This window comes from Meles meles, chromosome 4 (genome assembly GCF_922984935.1).
Source record: "Meles meles chromosome 4, mMelMel3.1 paternal haplotype, whole genome shotgun sequence".
NCBI lineage: Eukaryota > Metazoa > Chordata > Mammalia > Carnivora > Mustelidae > Meles > Meles meles.
The window spans coordinates 31,903,971-31,923,455 of record NC_060069.1 but is presented as its reverse complement, the minus strand read 5'-3'; the positions used below and the strand labels follow the sequence as shown (position 1 = coordinate 31,923,455).

Here is a 19,485-nt window from a genome sequence, read left to right as displayed (position 1 = left end):
CATTGCCAGGCCTTGAAGCATGAGCTGGTAGAGAACACAAATCTATAACCTAGGCCTTACTTTTGCACACTAAAAAGAGCATGGCCTCAGGGAAGGGGCTTCCCATGGGCACTCTTTCCCATGAGTGGCACCGAGAGCAATAGTGCTGTAGGGGAGATGACTCTCCTAGCAGTGCCCTGGGGTGCCGAGGAACCTGAAGTGACAGGTAAGGAAGTAACAAACAGGACGATTACACCCGCTCAGGGGAGATGGAGAGTTGGTGGGATTGGGGACTGCTGCATCAGGGGTAGGTTGGCAGAGTTGAAACATTCTTGCTTGGCATTGTCCCCAGCACTCACTTAAGCATCCTTGTGCAGTCTCCCTTCCTGGCCTGCTCCCACCTGTGCCTCCATCTGTCTCTGCATCCCTTCTCTCAGTGCTGCTCTAGCCTGGCTCAGCTGCATCAGCTCCCAGGTGAAGGCTTCCAGCCCTTTCCTCCCTGTGGACAGGTGGGCACTCCCCAGTTCTTGGCTCTGGGCTCAGCTCCCAGCCAGCACTGCCATATTGGCCCACCGCCCAGGAGCCCACGGGAACCCTCCGCTGACTGTCAGAGCCCTTCGATGTCTGCTTCCTCATCTTGATTTCCTTTATGGATGGATTCACCCAGCAAATACTTATTTAGTGCCTACTATATGTTGGGCTCTGTCCTGGGCACTGGGGATGCAGCAGAGAACAAGAGACAAAGCCCTTGCCCTCATGAAGCTGACATTCCCCACATTCATCTCCAAGGCTTAGAGCCCCCAGACTCAGACATTGCTTGAAGGATGTATGCCACCACCAGTATCAGTAATTCTGGGGAAATTAATCACCATTTCCATCTAGAGTCAGCCCTAGCACCCACAAGACACTTGGCTGCCCTTACCAGCTGATAACTGCAGTGCCCACCTGGTCAGCAGGAAAATATAGGCTGCTCCCGGACTCTGCCCCTCAGGCTGTCTCCAGGGAAAGGAGGACATTCCCACAGAGTCGGAGCTGCTGCCTGTAGCCCCGTGGCCCTGCATCCTACAGCGTGCTGGCTTCGCTCTGCTCTTGGACACTGCTGGCCTTCCCAGCACCCCAGCCTCAGGGGCTTCCTGCCTCCCTGGCAGAATTGCTGGGCCCTGGTAACACCTGGCTGTGCTGGTCTTGGTGCTGAAGCGTGGCCTCATGTGGGCCTTGGAACTGCCACTCTTTTATCTCCAGCCCCAGCCACTCAGGGCAGCCCAGTCTTTTAGACATTTTCATTTATGAAGGTTTTTCCCCTCAAGGATGACGCCCTTATTTCTTTATCCTGTTTAGCCTGATTTGGGAAAATTCCCCCAGGCTCTGAGGACCAAGCAGGATTAGCCCCAACTGTGAGCTGGGCTCACACTCATAAAACTCCTGGATTCCACGGAAAGGGAAGTGGGAGTCTGATAATGTCCTGTGACTGGCAGGGGCTGGCCTGGCCCCGCTGCCCCAAGCACCCATAGGGGGCCATGTGGCCTCATACCATATGAGCCAGATTCAAAGTCTACTCACTCATTCAGGGATGAAACTAGTATTTCCTGAGCCCCCACCATGAGGCGGGCACTGTGCAGGGTGCCAGGGACATCATGGTGAGCACGACAGACAAGGCCTGCACCCCGACCAGGGAAGAGCAAATCCATAATCCCCAGGGCTGGTGAGGGAGCTTGTGAAGGAGACCACTGTGAGGCAGTAGGAGCCAGGAAGGGAGGGACAGGCGGGTGCTCCAGACGGGTGGCTGGGGAAGCCAAGACTGAAAGGCAAAGAGGCAGAAGGAGAGGCTCCTGTGGAGATCTGAAGAGTGCATGTTCTGTGGGGAGGGAACACGGGTGCTGAGGCTCTGACCGTGGTCAGCCAGTGTGGCGCAGGTGACGGGCTGGAGCAGGGAGGTGGCAGAAATCATGTAGCTGCCGCTGTGTGGGGTATGGCGGGCCTCCCTCCAGGGGCCGCAGGTCTAGAGTGGAGGTTGTAAGCAGGGGAATGCTCTGATGGAACATGTTTTCCAGTGGCCACTCTGACACAGGCAGTGGTAGGGGCTGCGAAGGAGATGCATGGGGATGTGGGGGGCTCTTTGGGAGGCTCACGCCGCCGCCCCAGGCAGAGGTTACACAGGTTGGGATCAGGGCAGTGCCAGTTACACAGAGGGGCAGGTGGATTCAAGGTAGTCTTGGAGACAGAACTGCCAAGAGTTTCTGATTGATTAGACATGAGAGACATGGATTAGACATGGAAGAATCCAGGGTATCCTGCACGCATGAAAGGAAAAGAGCCAGGTTCCTAAAACACATCCAGTTACTTAAATCCCTTTCTAGAAAAGTAATGCAAGTAATACTTGCTCTAGTAGCTCAGGGTTTCTGGGCTCTTTCGGGTGCCTAGTCTTCACTGCAACCCGCTTTTCAGTACGCAGATCCCGTGGCTGACCTGTTGGACCGCTGGGGCGTGTTCCGGGCCCGGCTCTTCAGAGAATCATGCGTCTTCCATCGCGGGAACTACGTGAAAGACCTGAGTCGCTTGGGCCGGGAGCTGAGCAAAGTGATCATTGTGGACAATTCCCCTGCCTCGTACATCTTCCATCCGGAGAATGCAGTAAGTGGCCCGGGGGAGAGAGCGCAGGGCCCCATCCAGGCCACGTTTGTGCCCTCCAGCACCTGTGCCGGCTTTCTTGGCCTTCCCTGGGGGGCCCCAGCTCTGGCACTTAGCAGGTACTTGGCACTGACTGAGTTATTTAACCTCGCCGAGCCTCAGTTACCTTGTCCATCAAATGGGAATTCTGGGGATGCTGACCCGTAGGATGCTTGGAGGACTGAGCGTGGGAGTGAAAAGCACTTAGAACGCTGTCTGCATTGGGTAAGTGCTCAGGGAGCCTGGATCTTAGCAATTTTCATACTGTTCCTGAGAAGGGCACCGTCAGTAACCTCCTGGAGCTGGCTTCATGTCTCCTATAGACTCAGAAGGCCTGGATGATCTCTTCAGCAAAAGTTCTTAAACAAGAACAAATAAAAAATCTCAGTTAAGGCCTTCAGACAAGCCTGCCCGGCTTTTCCACCTCATAGTGATTCCTTAAAGGTATACAGTGAGAACATTTCCTACATAAAACTCCCTAGAACGTGGCAGCCCTTAGTGCCCGCTCCCTGGGTACAGCATGACTCGCTAAACAAGAGATGCCATCCCGCTTCCCAGCCCACGCTTCCAGGGGACGAGGGGCCAGCCAGGCCCGCGGGTGACAGCAGAGCCCTCGCAGCACCGGCATGTTGGCTCTCAGCTCAGGCAGCCCACCCTGCACGGGAGGCTTCCTCCCTGGGGTTCTCAGCCTCAACACAGGCTTCCCCAGGGTTCTTTCCTTGAAGCCAGAACTCTGTGGCTCCACTTATAGCAGAAAGCCGAGATCAAGCTAGATTTATTTAGTTAGTGCCTAACGATTACTTGAGTAAACACTCCAAATTTATTATATTTAAACATGTTCATTTTAGTGAGTTAATCAAATTCAGCATAATGCATTTTGTCATGCGTCTCTAACAGATAAGGATTACTTCTTAATGTGATCACAGTTCCATTATCACATCTGACGGAACTAACAGCTTCTTAATATTTTCCACCATCCAGACTGTGTTCATGTTTTCCCGTCATCTCAGAATGTTGTCCTGCATTTGGATTGTTTGACTCAGTATCAGACAAGGTCCAATCACTGCTCTGGTTAATAATGTGTCTCGTAATTCTTGTGTAATCTTAACAATTCCCCCTCCCCTCTGCCTTTTTCTTCCATCCTATTTACTTGTCGAAGAATTCTGGTTATTTGTCTTGTAGAAATTTCCTCTCTCCTGGCTCTGTCTAGTTGCAGCCACATGGTGGTGTTTTACTTTGTTTTTATATCTGCCATATTCCCCTTATTTATTTATTTATTTATTTATTTGACAGAGATCTCAAATAGGCAGAGAGGTAGTCAGAGAGAAAGGAGGAAACAGGCTCCCCGCTGAACAGAGAGCCTGATGCGGGGCTCAATCCCAGGACCCTGAGATCATGACCTGAGCCAAAGGCAGAGGCTTTAACCCACTGAGCCACCCAGGTGCCCCTACCATATTTCCTTTAAACAAGTAGTTAGATCATACTACTTGGTTAAAGGCAGGTTCAATTTTTCAAGTTTTTCAGTTTTTTCAAGAATATGCCATAGGTGATATTGTATACTTATCGTGGTATCACATCAAGAGGCACGTAATGTCAGGCTGTCCCACTTTTAAAGATTTTACTTTTATTATTATTATTATTATTAAGTAGGCTCCATGCCCAGTGTAGAGCCCAATGTGGGGCTCGAACTCACAACCCCAAGATCAAGACCTGAGCTGAGTTTTGAGATCAAGAGTTGGATGCCTAACCAACTAAGCCACCCAGGTGCCCTTTAAAGATTTTAAGTCGGTCTTTGGATTCAGATGTTGTTAGCCTGTATCATCTGTTTGCAAATTCCCTATTGTCGTTTTACCTAAAAATGTGAAGCTGCTGATGATCATTGCCTCCATCAAGTATTTCATTAAGAACTACGAAATGGTGATTTCTAAATTCTATCATTCTTTCCACATTTATTGGCTGGAACTCTATTTCTTTTAAATGAAACTTGTCCTCATTGACTACCTGATTATCCTAAATTCAGTTTGAATGTTTGAATCAGGATGTCAAGGTAAAGTCTTGGTTCTTTGTCTTTAATTCTTCAGTCTTCAGAGTAATGAGGTGGTGCTCTAGCAACTTCCAAAAGTAGACAGGGAATTTCTTGTAGGTATTAATATGAACTCATGGATTTTTTTATTGTTACAATTTTTTTTTTATAAAATTTTTTTTTTAATTTGACAGAGAGAGACCACAAGTAGACAGAGAGGCAGGCAGAGAGAGAGAGAGAGAGAGAGAGAGAGAGGGAAGCAGGCTCCCTGCTGAGCAGAGAACCCGATGCGGGACTCGATCCCAGGACCTGAGATCATGACCTGAGCCGAAGGCAGCGGCTTAACCCACTGAGCCACCCAGGCGCCCCTTATTGTTATAATTTAATCCATGTGTTACTCTTTTGGATGCTGAAACGTTCACCTTCGGATAGCAGACATCCCTTCATGTAACAGTAGTCTTTGAACACTTCCTGTTTTCTGGTGCAACAAGGTATTCCAGGCTCTTCTTGTCCCTTTCTTGCCTCAGCCCTGGAATCACCCACTTTCCTATGGAGCCTGATTCCTGTTAGTGGAAATGGTATTTAGAGACCACAGTCTGAGTGGATTCTCATTGTTCCTGAGGTATCCGTTGCTTCCAGCCCTTTATACTGGACAGACCTAAAATATACATATTTTTAGAATTAAAATTAAATCATGAATTCATATTGGTTTTTTATAATTCAGTGTTAAAACAGTTTTTATTTAATTTCTTTTTTTTTTTTTTTTTTGGTATTTGTATCTCTTCTTGTGCTGAAACTCTTGGTTCCTAAATATATTAACATCATTACCTATTTGACTTAGTCTGTAGTACATGTTTAAGTTTCCAAAAGCAGTACTAACATTATTACTACTACTAAGACAATTCATACATGTAGGATTTTTATGGAGAAATGTACAGGCAGAACGCTATGTTTTAAGTCACTTGAAGTAATTCTCTGTGTGGCTATGTCACCAACTTTATATTAACTTTGGTTCATTTTTTTTATTGCTTTCTTTTCTTAATTGTTTAATTTTTTAAAGATTTTATTTATTTGACAGAGACTCAGCAAGAGAGGGAACACAAGCAGGGGGAGTATGAGAGGGAGAAGCAGGCTTCCCGCTAAGCAGAGAACCCGATGTGGGGCTCGATTCCAGGACCCTGAGATCATGACCTGAGCTGAAGGCAGACACTTAAAGACTGAGCCACCCAGGTGTCCCTTAATTGTTTAATTTTTTTGCAATTATGTAACATATTTCCATGAGTCCAACACCAAAACTACGAACAGAAATGGGTTTAGAGAAGTCTTGTGTCCATGTCTGCCCTCTCCCTCACTCCTGCCCTTCCCGTAGGAGTAGTCATTATTTTTTTTTGTTAATCCTTACCTTATTTATATTTTTAAATTATACAGTGAATTGTTTTGTTTCTGAGCAGTCTTTAGATTTATAAAAGGGCCCCAAAATACTCCTTTTGAACTCCTTTGATTTTCCCCAAACTTTTTTTTTAAGATTTTATTTATTCATTTATTTGAGAGAGAGAGAGAGAGCACAAGCAGGCAGAGAGGCAGGCAGAGAGAGAGGAGGAAGCGGGCTCCCCGCTGAGCAGAGAGCCCGATGTGGGGCTCGATCCCAGGACCCTGAGATCATGACCTGAGCTGAAAGCAGAGGCTTTAACCCACTGAGCCACCCAGGCGCCCCTTCCCCAAACTTTTTTAAAATTTTTGTATTTACTTATTTATTTGTCAGAGAGAGAAGAGAAGTAGGCAGAGGCAGAGCTGCAGACAGAGGGAGAGGGAGAAACAGACTCCCTGCTGAGCAAGGAGCCAGTTGCGGACTCAATCCTAGAACCCCAGGATCATGACCTGAGCCGAAGGCAGATGCTTAACTGACTGAGCCACCCAGGCGCCCGGCAGACTTTTTACATCCCTTCTTTTGCACCCCTGGCTACCACCCATTGCCACCCCTTCCTACCCTCTAAAACTATGTGTAAATCCTGTCCGTTCCCATGGCTCAGACTGTCCTGAAATGTTGTATTTATGCTTTTAACTGCTCACTGCTAAGGATGGGAGGAAATTCCCCACCTCCCTTTGCCATGCAGCATGGCCCGTCAACCCCAAGTGAAAGCTTTCCTGGCCCTGTTTGGGGGCTCCCTGGTGTTAGTAGCTGGCAGGCAGGTGACCTCTGGCTCTGGGTGAGGTGTAAGGAGCTGCTTGGATACAATGGAAGAGCCTTTGAAATAGACAGGTAGCAAGGCTAGCTCTCCTATATTCAGCACTCTGGCCACCTTTCCTGAGGCAGGAAATTAAAGCAAGCAAATGCATGCAAACTAGCAGTTAGACTTCACTTAAAAAGCAAATGCACTGAACTTTACCTTCCTCTCAAACCAGGGAGCTTTGGAACGGCCTTAGCTGGGATGGGAAAACCAGATGATGATGATGATGATGATGATGATGATGATGACGGTTTTTAGATACCTGTCCTCCTTACCAAGGAAAAGACTAACAGTGCGGGGGGCCCAGTCAGGCTAGGAGCTGCCCCTGCCCCACTGCACCGGGTGCGGTTCTGCTGCCCGCTCCACATGCTGTCTTCCAGGTGCCCGTGCAGTCCTGGTTCGATGACATGACGGACACAGAGTTGCTGGACCTCATCCCCTTCTTTGAGGGCCTGAGCCGGGAAGACGACGTGTACAACATGCTGCACAGACTCTGCAGCAGGTAGCGCCGGCCTCCGATGCCTCCCGCCCGTGCGCCCTGCAGCCGCCGGCCTCGGGGCCCACCCGGCCGCAGCTCCCTGGGAGCGCCCAGTGGGGACACTCCTTGCTCCAGGCCACGAGGGCCATGTGGCCATACCTACCTGGTTGCTTTTTTAAGAACAGAAACAACTATTTTAAAATGAACTCTTTTAACCAATTTCATAAAGGGACATGCATTTTACTGGATTTGCTTTTCTTAAAACATACCAAAAAGGATAAAAATGGGGAGGGGGGAGAAAAAAAGCTTGAGATCTATCAGAACTTCCTTTCAACTGGCCCCCCTTGGCCCCCTCCTCCAAGTAGACAACCTGTCCCTTTCTATCCCAGCTCGGAGCAGCTGACCCAACTCAGAATCTCTTTCCTTCAGGATGAAGTGCCTTTTTGAATGTTATTTTAAGCTGAGAGTTAATTTTTCTACACAACATATTTCCAGACATCTTTTAGTCTTTTATTGTCTTAAGATTCTCTAAAAAAAATGAATATGACAATTTTTTAGAACCTGGGGTGGGCGGGTGGCGAGGGATGGAGGTGAGTCCTAGAAGCCAGTCTCCCAGCAGGTGTGCGTGCTCTGACGCCCGGTGGCGCGCTGCAGGACCAGGCTCCCGCAAGGAGCCTCGGCGACCGTGGCAATGTCTCGGTTCATTACATACCCAGTTTGGAATGTACCTGCGGTCATGCAGCTCGACACTTTAGGAGACAATAGATACTTTTATATTGTCACTGTTACTTCGGATGGTGACAGTTGTGTCCTGCGGTCACACTTTCCCCTTGAAAAGTGGCATCGTCACCTCTACTTTCAACCACTGCCATACTTCTGTACGTTTTTCGTGCTGTGGCTGTCGTTCTGGGTAGAGCAGTTCCAAGAAACTCCAAAACCCTCGGATATCTTAAAAAAAAAAAAAAAAAAAAATTCTGTTGATTGATTTTTAAATTTTTCCTTTCCAAAAGCTGGATACACACGGAGCTGTTTGGGAATTTTCTTTGCTGCTACCGCGCTGCCACCAAATGGAATTGACCAGCGGCTGTTACACTGTTCTTTGCCACTGTGCCTATGCTCAGAATCTGCTCACTGCTAAGCTGCAGACGTGGACAGGGTCAGAAACGTAGGTGTCCCCCCCAATCCTCCCCCCACTGCAGACTGCACCAACCGTATCCCTTCCCTGGCACTGGCCATGGGAGTTCAGGAGGGAGCAAAGACATGGGGGCCAGCGCACCAGGCATGGCGTTCATTCTAAAGGGCAGCCATCGTCAGATAGCGTGATGAGCTGACTGTTCTCCTTTGAGAACCTGTGGCCTCAACCAGCCACTGCACTGATGTGGCCCAAGTCCACTCCTGGTCTTCTCTTTTGAAGCACAGCCTCTTCTGAGCCGGGGTTGGGGAAACCTGTCCAGATGTGGATGGAGCTCATCGCCCTGAGTCAGGGAGAGACAGGGTGCCCTCCCTGGGCTGGGGCTTCCTTTGCAGCCTTTCCCAGTGAGCTGTTCTAAGCAGCGCCATGTTCCTTGTTTGACAAGACAGTTTATAAAGTATTGCTCTTAAAAATAATTTAAAAGAACCCTGTCGTGTCGGCACCATTGCCTTAGTCCTCTGTGGGTTGGGCCTCCGCCAGAGCTCTGGTGGGAGCGACTGGCCCTAACAAGTCTGGAGATGGGGGTCGAAGTAAAATTTTGCTCCTGCTTTTGTTCACAAAATAATGAAGCCAGCTGCCAGTCCCGTCCTCCCAACAGCACTATAGGCTGTGGACTGTCATGCGTTCAGAAGACAAGTGTTTGGGGTAACCAGGTGCCCCAGCATTCTGGGTGTGCAGAACCCAGTAATCCCCATGCCAGTTCCTGCAGAAATAGCCCCACGCTAGGCATTACCACAGAGAACGGCGTCACGTGGCAGATCTGCACATGCCCTCAACCTTGATTTGGAAAACTAGTCATTAATGAGCCCACTGCCTTAAATGTTCTTGAATGTTGCAGTCAAGTGTCTGTCCTGTGTTGAAATCCACACAGAAATCAGCCCTGGGGACAGCCTTCGACCCTCCCCCCGCCCTCTTCTCTGCCGGCATCACACAGTCTTCTCTGGAATAGGGGGCAGAGAGGGCGGAAATTCTAGAGTATTTCAGGGGACTTGAACCTAGGAACAGTGTCCCACTTCTGAGAGCTGGAGTGAAGACGCTGGCAAGCTTGAGCCAGACACTGCACCTAGTAGTCCTGAAACCGCGAGCGCCATTGCACGACTGTTGGGGATGGAGCCCGGTTCCAGCCATTGCAGACACAGACTGTCTCGGGGGGTGCCAGCCCCTCCCTCCCCTCCCCCCGAGCCTTCTGGATTCTGTGCACCTTAGTTGACCACACTCCAAAATGCCATTTTTATTTTAACCCTTGATTCTGCTTTATGTACATAATCAGAATATCTATATCTCTCTATATATTTTTAATCATCTACATGTAAATGAAGCAATAGAATTCTAACATAAGGCCAAGAAATGAGATGAATGTTTGGGGTTTATGTTTTTTAAGGTAAATACGGGTATTGTTTTTAATTATTACCTTTTATTAAATTGTGGGCTTTAAAACCTAATGAACCCTATTAGCTACTTCTCTGTGCCATATGCTTCCCCTGTTACCAAAATATCCCCCCACACACGCACACACTCTTCAACCAAAAGAGAAAACCAACCTCCTGAGTTTCTTGGTCCTTTGTGTACCAGGTTAAAATACAGGCTCCCGGACAAGTATTTTTTATATTAAGATCTGGGACAGGAGAGCTTGGGTCATGGACTTGGGCCCCTATGATGTGACATCTCTGGCCAGGCCGTGGGGGGCAGTGCCTGGGCCCACCGGAGGTAGTCACTGCCCTGTCTTCCATTGCTCTGGAACCCTATGTGTTGGTCTGTGGCTTCATGCGTTAGCTGTTTGTAAACAGTGTTATCTGTATCCTAAGGAGGAGCGCAGCCTGTCACAGCGGACGGTTGGTGGGGAAGCTCCTTTGACACTCCTGTTTTGATGAGGTGACTTTGGAGAATCAAAAAGGCCCTGATGACACTGACTTGTCACAGTTGCAGCATTGGAACTTCTGGTGTAAAAAAGAAATCTGTAAACCTACAACCTGGTAACGCTTTAACAACCCTACGTTTTAAAGACGGCTCTCTAATAAAATCTAGAACCACACAGCCCTCTATGGTCAAACACTCGTGACGTTTGTGCCTCTGCTTTTAAAGGTGCTGCAGTGGGCAGTTGGCATGCCAGGGTTCGAGAGGGTGGGTGGCTTGAAGTGCTCGCAGTTACCTGAGCAAAACTCTTACCGGCTGCCTCTGTTCCTGTCTCACTAAAACTGATGGTGTCTGTAACTGTCGGTTCTCCAGGGAGCTTCTCTGCAGACTAACACCCCCCCCACCCCCCAGTAGTGGAGATTCTGGTGCCTGCGTAGTCGTGGATTTCTGTTGGACATTTGAATGTGACAAACAAGCCAGCATTACTTGGGAAATACTACATGTGGAATGTGCACGTTTCCAAGGGCGAGCATTGTCCGGTCGAGAGGTTTGCAATGATTTCCTTCCTGCCAAAAATAAACACGTGAAACTGCGCCCTCTTGTGGATGGACTGCTTCTCCAGCGCTAGCGCCTCTTTCCGCTCTCTATGCGCGCTCTGTTCTCTCCACCTGCACGGCCTCCCGCCGGCCCCGCGAGGCTTTGGGGGTGGGGGTGGGGGGCGCTTCTGCGGAGCTGGGGTGGATGGGAGCAGGACCGCAGCATCCCAGGAGCCACTGACCTTGACCCCGGGGGAGGCTGGAAGACCATCCTGCTCGATGGTAGGCCCCCTGGCGGCGTCTCCGCAGACAGAAGCCGCATGGCTTACTCTCCTGGCCCACGGATTCCAGCCCTGCCAACAACGGGCTGCGGCCAGCCCGCAGCCTGAGAGAACTGCAGTCCCCCACCCCAGCCCACAGGAGCCACTGGCATTGTGTGTGAGGTATGGTGCCTAAACCCAGAGCCCATGGCACGCTGGCTGAGCTGCTCTGATCACCCGCTGAAGCATGGCAAGGGCCAGAAAGAGTGAGGATCCCGGAGACAGCTTTCTCACCCCGGGACATCCTCCAGGCACTGCCCTCAGCTCAGCCCCTCTGTACGTGAAAGTGAGAGGGGCAGCAAGTGGCCCTCTGCTGGAGAGTCATGGCGGAGACTTGGGCCTGGCCACACCACTCATGACTGTTGCTTCATGGTGATCCCTAATTCAGATAACACAGTGTCAACAGTCTCATTAGACAGGCCTTCTCCCCATTTCATGGATGAGAAACTTGAGGCCAGTGAGACAATTCTTGGCAGTCTCTACTCTATCACAGGCTTCCACCAGGCGTGTATACTTGTCCTGAACAACATAGGACACCGGATGTGGGTCAGCCCAGAAAACCTACTATTTACCCAAAAACCCCCAAGCTAGTCTGTACCATATTCCTAGGTCGCCCTCTCCACCGTGGGGCAGCTGTCCAGCCAGAGAGGTCGCCCCAGCTTTCCCCCAGGTTTTGGACTAGGCTGTGTCCCTCTGTGTCTCTCCTTGGTTCTGCTCCTCCCCAACCCTCTTCTCTCCCTCCTTTCGCCCTCTCTGGTATTGCCACCATGCCCACAACTGCTTCACACGTCTGCATACAACCAGACAGACAGACAGCTGAGAATTGTGGCAGGCCCCGAAGCAGAGGTGTCCCAGTGAATGTCCATAGATCCTCTGAACAGGTGGGAAGGAAACACACGTCATCAAGGAGCCACTTACTTGGGACTTGGGCATACTTGGATTTCACCTCTGGATGTTTTCTTGTTTGAGCACGTATCATCCGTGTTCCAGGACCAAAGAATGAACAGGAAGCCAGGGAGGGGAGGGGAGGAGTGGCCGGGGAAAGCCAGCCTGGGAAGACAGTCTGTTGAGCTAATGGATGGGGGGAGCAGGGGGCCTGTGGCGGACTCCTCGGAGTACTGGAATGCTTACGTGGCAGATCTACCCTGGGACTGCCTGTGGGTCAGCAGGCTGCTCAAGGCCAGAGCCACAGTTGGCATGGTCAGCAGCCTGGTCTCCAAGGAGAATATACTGGACCCTCCAGCACTCAGGAGGAGGATATGGGGGTTCCGGAGTTTTCCATCCCAAACTCCCATTACAGCTCCATCTCTTAGCTCAGCGATTCTCAGCTGTGGCCTCCCATTAGAGTCACCTGATTAGATGAGAATCTCCCGCGGGCTCCTAAAAACAGAGATCCCTTAAGTCCACTCCAGACCATTTAAACCCCAAACCCTGAAAGTGGGCATCACATTTCTATTCAAAATTCCAGGGAGGGCTGAGAACCCCTGTTCTGACCAGCAATGGAGGGAAATAAAGTCCCCCAATTGTTTCAGGCTTGACACCCAGGTATGGCAGAGGGGTCACAGACAGGACTTAGGGGAAATGGTTTGTATTGCTTTACCTGAAAGGCCAGCCATACAAGTTCATTGCTAAAAGGTCAGGAAACCCAGAAAATTACAAAGAAAACCCCACACATCACTGGAAGCCTTTCCCAAGAGGGGTGAGGAGAGGGACCTAACAGTCACACTGCCCAACAAGCTAAGGGAGCCTTGCCACCCTCCACTCCCCTATCCTGGCCCAAGTGGTGTCTCCAGGGGGTAGACGGCACGACTGGGCAGGGCGACACATCCCCAGCCGCGGGGACGCAAAGCGGGGACACCTCTTTGTTTGCAGGGACCTAGCGCTCTTTTCTAGGCTGTCCTCAGGTCCTAGCAGTTCCCACCAAGGCGACTTCCGAGGAGTCCCTTTTGGGCCGGGTGACCGTGTCACTGCTCCTCCGCGGGGACAAGTGGGCCTAAGGCTGCTCTCCCGAACGGCGCGTGTGGCCAGGATGTTTTCAGGCTGTGGGATCCAAGACCCCTGTCAGGCCTTAGCTCCCCTCCCACCGCCCCCCCCCCCCCGCAACGCCCTGTCCGCTCTGTGGAGGGTCGCACCCCGCTGCAGGACCTGGCCTCCAAGAGGGGCGCTGTACTGCACCAGTCTGGGAGGGACTGCTGAGGAGTGCAGGACAGCCCAGGGCTTGAAGGGGCGGAGCTGGTTTCCAGCGTCTGTCCCGCCCACTCCGGGCCACACCTTCACCGTTGTCAATATTGATGCGGGGGTGGGGGGAGCTAAGCAGGAGGAGGGGGTGGCAGAGCTCCTTTTTTGCTCCGCGGGAGGCAGGAGGGAGAGGCTGGGCATCCCCTCGTCCTTGTGAGACGCTAGTTACCTGTGATCATTACCCTGCGTCTCGGTTTCCTCTCTTTGTGTCATGGATGTGATCCCCTGAGCTGGAGATCTTCTGCACCAGCCACAAAGGGGGACTGCTTATCTGCCCCACCCAAACCCCACCCGCTGACCTGGGGCCCACTGCCGTCTCTCTTGGGCCTGGGATCACAGGTACAAGGTGGTGCCCGCCATTCTGCAGTAGGGCAGTTGAGCCCATCCAGAGTCTTCTGGATTCCAGAGACCCAGAGAAGTCTGGGGAGGGACCTTGCAGAGTGGAGTGCCCCCCACTACGCTGCAGAGGCTGGGTTGCGCGGAAATGTGACCTCCCCTGCCTTCTCACAGGAGGACGTGTCCGCTCAGAAACAGGCTGAGAGATGTGTCCAGAGTCCCACAGCAGGGGCCACTTCAGCTGGGGCTAGAACTCAGCTCTGAGGAAGGCTTAAGTCCAGGCAGCCGCATCAGGAAGGGGCCCCCGAAAGGGTCCAGATGAGTGGGGCACAGAGCACAGGAGCACTTCAACAGACATTTAGTGAGCAGCCGCCATGCGCCAGGCACCATTCTGTGTGGGGACACGGACACTGAGCCAGGACCCAAATCAGGAGGGTTATCTGCTTCTGCAAGCAGGAGGAAGAGGATGAAAGTGGCGCGTGGCTGGGGAGAGCACCGCTTTAGCTCACATGGTCAGGGAAGGCCCCTCTGGGGAGGTGTCACTTGGGTTGAGGCCAGAATGCAGAAAAGGAGCCATGGGAAGATTTAAGGGACAGTTTTCTGGCAGAGGTAACAGCAACTACAAAGGTCCAGAGACTAAAATGAGGTCGGTGTCTTAAGGGACAATGAGAAATTTGTAGCTAGAACACAATGAGGAACAGGGAGAGTGAATGAAAATGCACCCAGAAGGACAGGCAATTGGGGGATTTATTTTCAGGCTTAAAGCAGGGGAATGGGGCGATCTACTTATGGTTAAAAGATCCCTTTGGCTACTGTGGAAGGATGGCCATCAGGGCCGGAGAGACCAGGAGACACAGAGGGAGGCCCAGCCACATTCAGGATCCAGGTTGAACCAGACTAGCTAGTGGCAGCCCGTGCATGTGAGGGAGGGAGAGGAAGCCTCTCCCCCCCAGGTGTGGGGCCTGAGCTACCAGCTGGAGGTTCTTGCCCTATCTTGGCCTCGGAGGAGGTCTCTGAGGGGCCTGACCCGGACGTCAAGTGTGAGGTCAGATGCGCCAGGAGAGACGTGACCAGACAGATGAAAGATGAAAGGTGGGCGGGACAGGATGGGGGCTCAGAAGGAATGGGAGTCTGTGTTGGAAGAGACACTAGTGTTCCCCTGGGAATGGGACTTGAAAGCAAACAGACAAGAGGCAGGAGCTAAGGCCTGAGGTGTGTGCCCATTGATATCTGAAGGCCCCAAAGGAGAGGGCACAGTGGCCAGTGGTGTGGGGAGAACTCTCGAGCTGTGAGCAGTCTCCAGAGGAAGGAGTGGTCAGTGGGGTCCCTGGGTGGTAAGAGGGAGGGTAAGGTGAAGACAGACAACCATCCATTCGCTGTGGCAAGAGTGGGCCTTGATGACCAGGAAGGGGCCATTTCCAGGGAGTTCAGGAACGATGGCCAAGCAAAGTGCACAGAGGAGAGAATTTGCAGGGAGGAAGGGAGGAATGAGGACACGGGATTTTGCTGAGCACGGGACAAAAGGAGTCAGGGAAACAGACACGTGCAGGCAGAGACAAACACACACACACACACACACACACACACACACACACACACACCATCATATAAAGGAACAGAGGACTAAACAGGCGTTCTCACACACACAAGGTCAGACACACACAGGGCTTAACCTCCTGTCCTGGGACGCAGGCGTCCCTTCACACACAGGGACCCATTAACTCTGTTAACCACAGTCACATACTCTCAGTGGGTCCAACTGAGCACAGGTGGACCCAGGCTTCCTGGAGTCACCCCCTCTCTGTGACAGAGAGCAGTGAGGGGGAAGCTTGGACATGGGGAAAGGGTGTTGGGGCCAAGGGGCAGGTTTTAGCAGTATGTCCTGGCAGAGGAGTCCCACTGGCTGGGCCTTGGCTAGGACTGAGGCCAATGGCTTAAAGTAAGAGGTGGCCCTGTTCCTGGAGCTTCTGGAATGCTCCATTTTAAGCACCTCCCCCACCCTACAATCAGGAAGGAAAGGAGAGAGCAGCCCAAGGTGTGGGAAAGGTGTCTTCCCTGCAAGGATTGGACTGGCCTCTCCCACGATGGGTATCAGGGCTCCCCAGGGAGGGCTGTGCTGGGCAGCAAGCCCAGATGGGGAGCAGTGAGAACAGAAGAGATGCTAGAGGGAGCCCTGGCCCCCTACCCCATCTCCTGAAGTGACCTGGGTCTCACAGAACCAGACTGCCACCCCCTCCCCCAACAGCTTTGGTTCTCCTTCCTCCTAAAGTGTGTTGGAGTAGCCTGGCCTTCTGGGGGTCAGGGATCAGAGAAGGAAAGTCATGGTATATTCCACATCTCACACCTTGGACCAGCCCAGGCCACCAAGCCCTGCTGTCTCTGGCCTCCAGTAGCCAGGAGGGGAGGCCTGGCAGACCAGCCATGGCCCTGGGGATGGGGTGGCTCTCAGAGAACTGGGTCAATACTTGTTGACTGACTGACTGCGTTTGAAGCCAGTCCACAGGTGGTGGGGTGTCAGGCAGGGCGGGAGCTGGGATTGAGTTACAGTGCTGTGACAGGTAGAGGGGACAGGCCCAGCACTGCCCGCTGGCCAGGAAAGAGAGCACCTTCCAGCAGGTAGGCCTGGCAGGGAGGGGGCTCCGGAATCAGCGGGGAGAGGTTGCTCCGAGTCAGGGGTGTCTAGCATGGGGTCACCGGGCTCAGGGTCACGAGGGGCCACCAGAACTTGGGAGGCAGGGAAAACCCAACAAGTGAGAACACCAGTGGGGGCAGGGAGGCTGTAGGTGCGACCCAGGGGAGGAAAGTGGCAGATTCCGTACAGGTGGGGTCTGTCTCCCTGGTGCCCAGAGTCGGACCACCTGGGGACCTAGGCCCAGCCCTCCCTCTTCCCACTCCCGCCTTCCCTAGAGGGCAGCGCCCCTCCCCTCTTACTGCAATTCTGGCAAAGTGACCTCAGGGTCTGCCCTTTCACAGGTACCTCAGGAGGAAGTGGCCATGGGGGCACCTGAAGAAGGGCTGGGAGGAGGAGCCCGGGAAAAGAGGGAGCATCTGGAGAAGGAAGGGAGCACCTGACAGTGAGGAGAACCTAGGGTAGAGAAGGGGAGACCAGGGGAGCAAGGGGACGTTGGGGGAGGCAAGGGGTGCAGGGGGGAGGAGTGGCCTCTGGGGGAGGGAAGGGAGCACTGGGGTCAGGGACGGTAGAGAGAAGGGGGCAAGGGGGCTGGGGAGTGAGGATGCGTGGGCGCAGGGGATGCCCAGTGGGGACAGGAGGGGGGCCAGGAATGGAAGGGCATGTGGGGGAGGGAGGGAGATGGGTTTGTCAGGGAAGAAACTGGGCATCTAGGAGAAAAGTGGACCCTGAGCTTCTAGCGGCTTTCAGGAGAGAGAGGACACAGGGTGGGATAGAGGGAGTTCCCCGGGGGAAGAGAGGGAGTATAGGGTGGGAGGGCTTGGCACTCTGGGAAGGGAAGGAACCCCCTGAGGGAGAAGGAGACCGCCTGAGGGGAGGGGGTGCTAGGGGAGAGAGGATCCCTGTGAGAATCCCTTGCCCATCCCCCAGAACCCAGGTGATGTGGGGATGAGGGCCTCAGGCCCTGGGAGCCTCTGAGTTGGCTGGACATGGGGCACCCCCTGCAGGGGATGCTGACCCGGCCCAGTGAATCTCTCCTGGTCCCAAACTTCTGGTCTCCAGATTGACTGTCCTGTCCCCCAACAGGTCCCTGGTGACCACAGTGTGGTAACCAGCCAGGCTTCCTGTCCCTCTGTCCCTGACTCCCATGGTTACCTGACCTACAGCCCATAGTGTATACCTCTGGCCACTGCCCACCTGTGTCCTGGTGCTTGTCACTGGACACTGCTTCTGTCCGTTGCCTCTGGATGTCACTATGCCTGCCACTCGGTGTCATCGCATGTTTTCTGTTGTCTGGGACCGGCTTTACAGGATCTCTGTGTCTGCCTGTCACCCACGTCACTGGCATGTCGACAGGCAGGTCTCTAACAGCCGTTCTGAGTGCAGTGAGAGCGCATGGTGGCCCCCTGTCCATCCACCTTCACTCAGTAGCCAGCAAGTTTCATTCATTCAGTGGCTGTCCCTGAGTCCCTGCTGGCGTGCTGGCTGTGGCGCAGCTGGGAGCTGGCGGCAAACAAGAGGACAAGCCCCTGGCCTCGTGAGCCCTCCGCTCCAGTGCAGCAGACCCTACCTACAGCCGACATGCTTGGTGAGGCTCTAACCCCCACACGACCGCCCCTCTGCCCACCCTGCTCTGGGCAGCTCCCTCCCCCATTTGCTCCCTGCTTCCAGAAGCCAGCTTGGCCCTCTTCGGGAGGGTGCGGAATTGCCCACAGTGACCTGTGAGCTCACCAGGGCCTGAGCCCGACCCTCAGGGGCCCCGGACAACGGTGTAAGGCATGCAGGCCACTCTGCATGAGCCACACTATGCTTCTGATTCTGTAACTCTAGAACTCTCCTCCTCCCTAGTCTGCCCTGCCCAGGCAGGGTCAGCGAGCCATGGGAGTTCCTACCACTGGAGCCAAGTGGGGAGGGGGGAGGAACTAACACCATGCTAGGGTCACTAGGAAAGAGAAATTCAGAGAGAAGTGACTTCTGGGTCAATTGGGCAAAGCAGAGGCAAGAAGCAAAAGTTGTGGGGCGCCTGGGTGGCTCAGTCAGTTAAGCATCTCCCTTCAGCTCAGGTCGTGATCCTGGGGCCCTGGGATGGAGCCCCACATCAGGCTCCCTGCTCATCAGAAGCCGGCGTCTCCCTCTGCCACTACCCCCTGCTTTGTGCTCATTTCCTCCCTCTTTCTCTCTCTCTCTCTGTCAAATAAACAAATAAAATTTAAAAAAAAAGCAAAAGTTGCAGCTGGCAGGGCTTAGGTTAAATGGAGAAAGAACTTCAACCGATGAAGAAATGACCAAACCTCACACCTAGGGCATGTTACAGGGAAACCTGGGGGAGCTGAGAGTCATCACTACGATGTAACAAGATATGGAGAGCCCCCTCCTTCCCCGGATACCTCTCATCCCATGCTGCTCTCCTGTGCACACTCAGACTCACAGGCACTGTGGGAGCTAAGGGAGCTAAGTCACTATTTGCAGAGCCTGTGGCTGTTCACGGGGTCTGCTTGTATTACGAGGTCAGTTCTGTTTCAAGAATTTAAGAGTGCCTGGGCTTGATTCACCCAGCCCTCTCAGGTTAGCGAAGCCTGCTGCTTGCTCCTGACTCGATCACAGTCTTCAGAGGTGATCCTTGTGTGCAGAGTCTGAGTTTGCAGAAACTGCCTCTTGCCTGTTTCTCTCTGAGCCTGAGTCTAGAGGCTCCTTTAAGGGTCTTTTTTTCAAAATGTGTCTTCCTTCTTTTCTTCCTCTCTCTTTCCTCCCTCCCTCCCTTCCTCTCTTTCTCCCTTCCCTTCCTTTCCCTTCCCCTCCCTCCCCCCTTCCTTCCTTCCTTCCTTCCTTCCTTCCATCCATCCATCCTTCCTTCCTTCCTTCCTTCCTTCCTTCCTTCCTTCCTTCCTTCCTGAGATTTTATTTGAGAGAAAGAAGGAGCAGAGGGGAGAGTGACAAGCTGACTCCCTGCTGACCAGGGGACCAGGATGCAGGGCTTGATCCCAGGACCCTGAGATCTCAGCCTG

General features: G+C 52.7%; 1 protein-coding gene across 5 annotated transcripts in view; it reads left to right on the top strand.

The window, feature by feature from the left end:
* Positions 1-10,619, top strand: part of CTDSPL (CTD small phosphatase like) — a 115,881-nt gene extending 105,262 nt beyond the window's left edge. For 3 of the 5 annotated variants that reach the window (XM_046002818.1, XM_046002815.1, XM_046002813.1), the window contains 3 exons: positions 2,425-2,610; positions 7,278-7,399; positions 8,386-10,619. In XM_046002818.1, coding sequence (XP_045858774.1) covers positions 2,425-2,610; positions 7,278-7,399; positions 8,386-8,452 — 375 coding nt within the window. In that variant the 3' untranslated portion in view covers positions 8,453-10,619. The other 2 variants (XM_046002817.1, XM_046002816.1) reach the window with 1 other exon arrangement.
* The last annotated feature ends 8,866 nt before the right edge of the window (positions 10,620-19,485 follow it).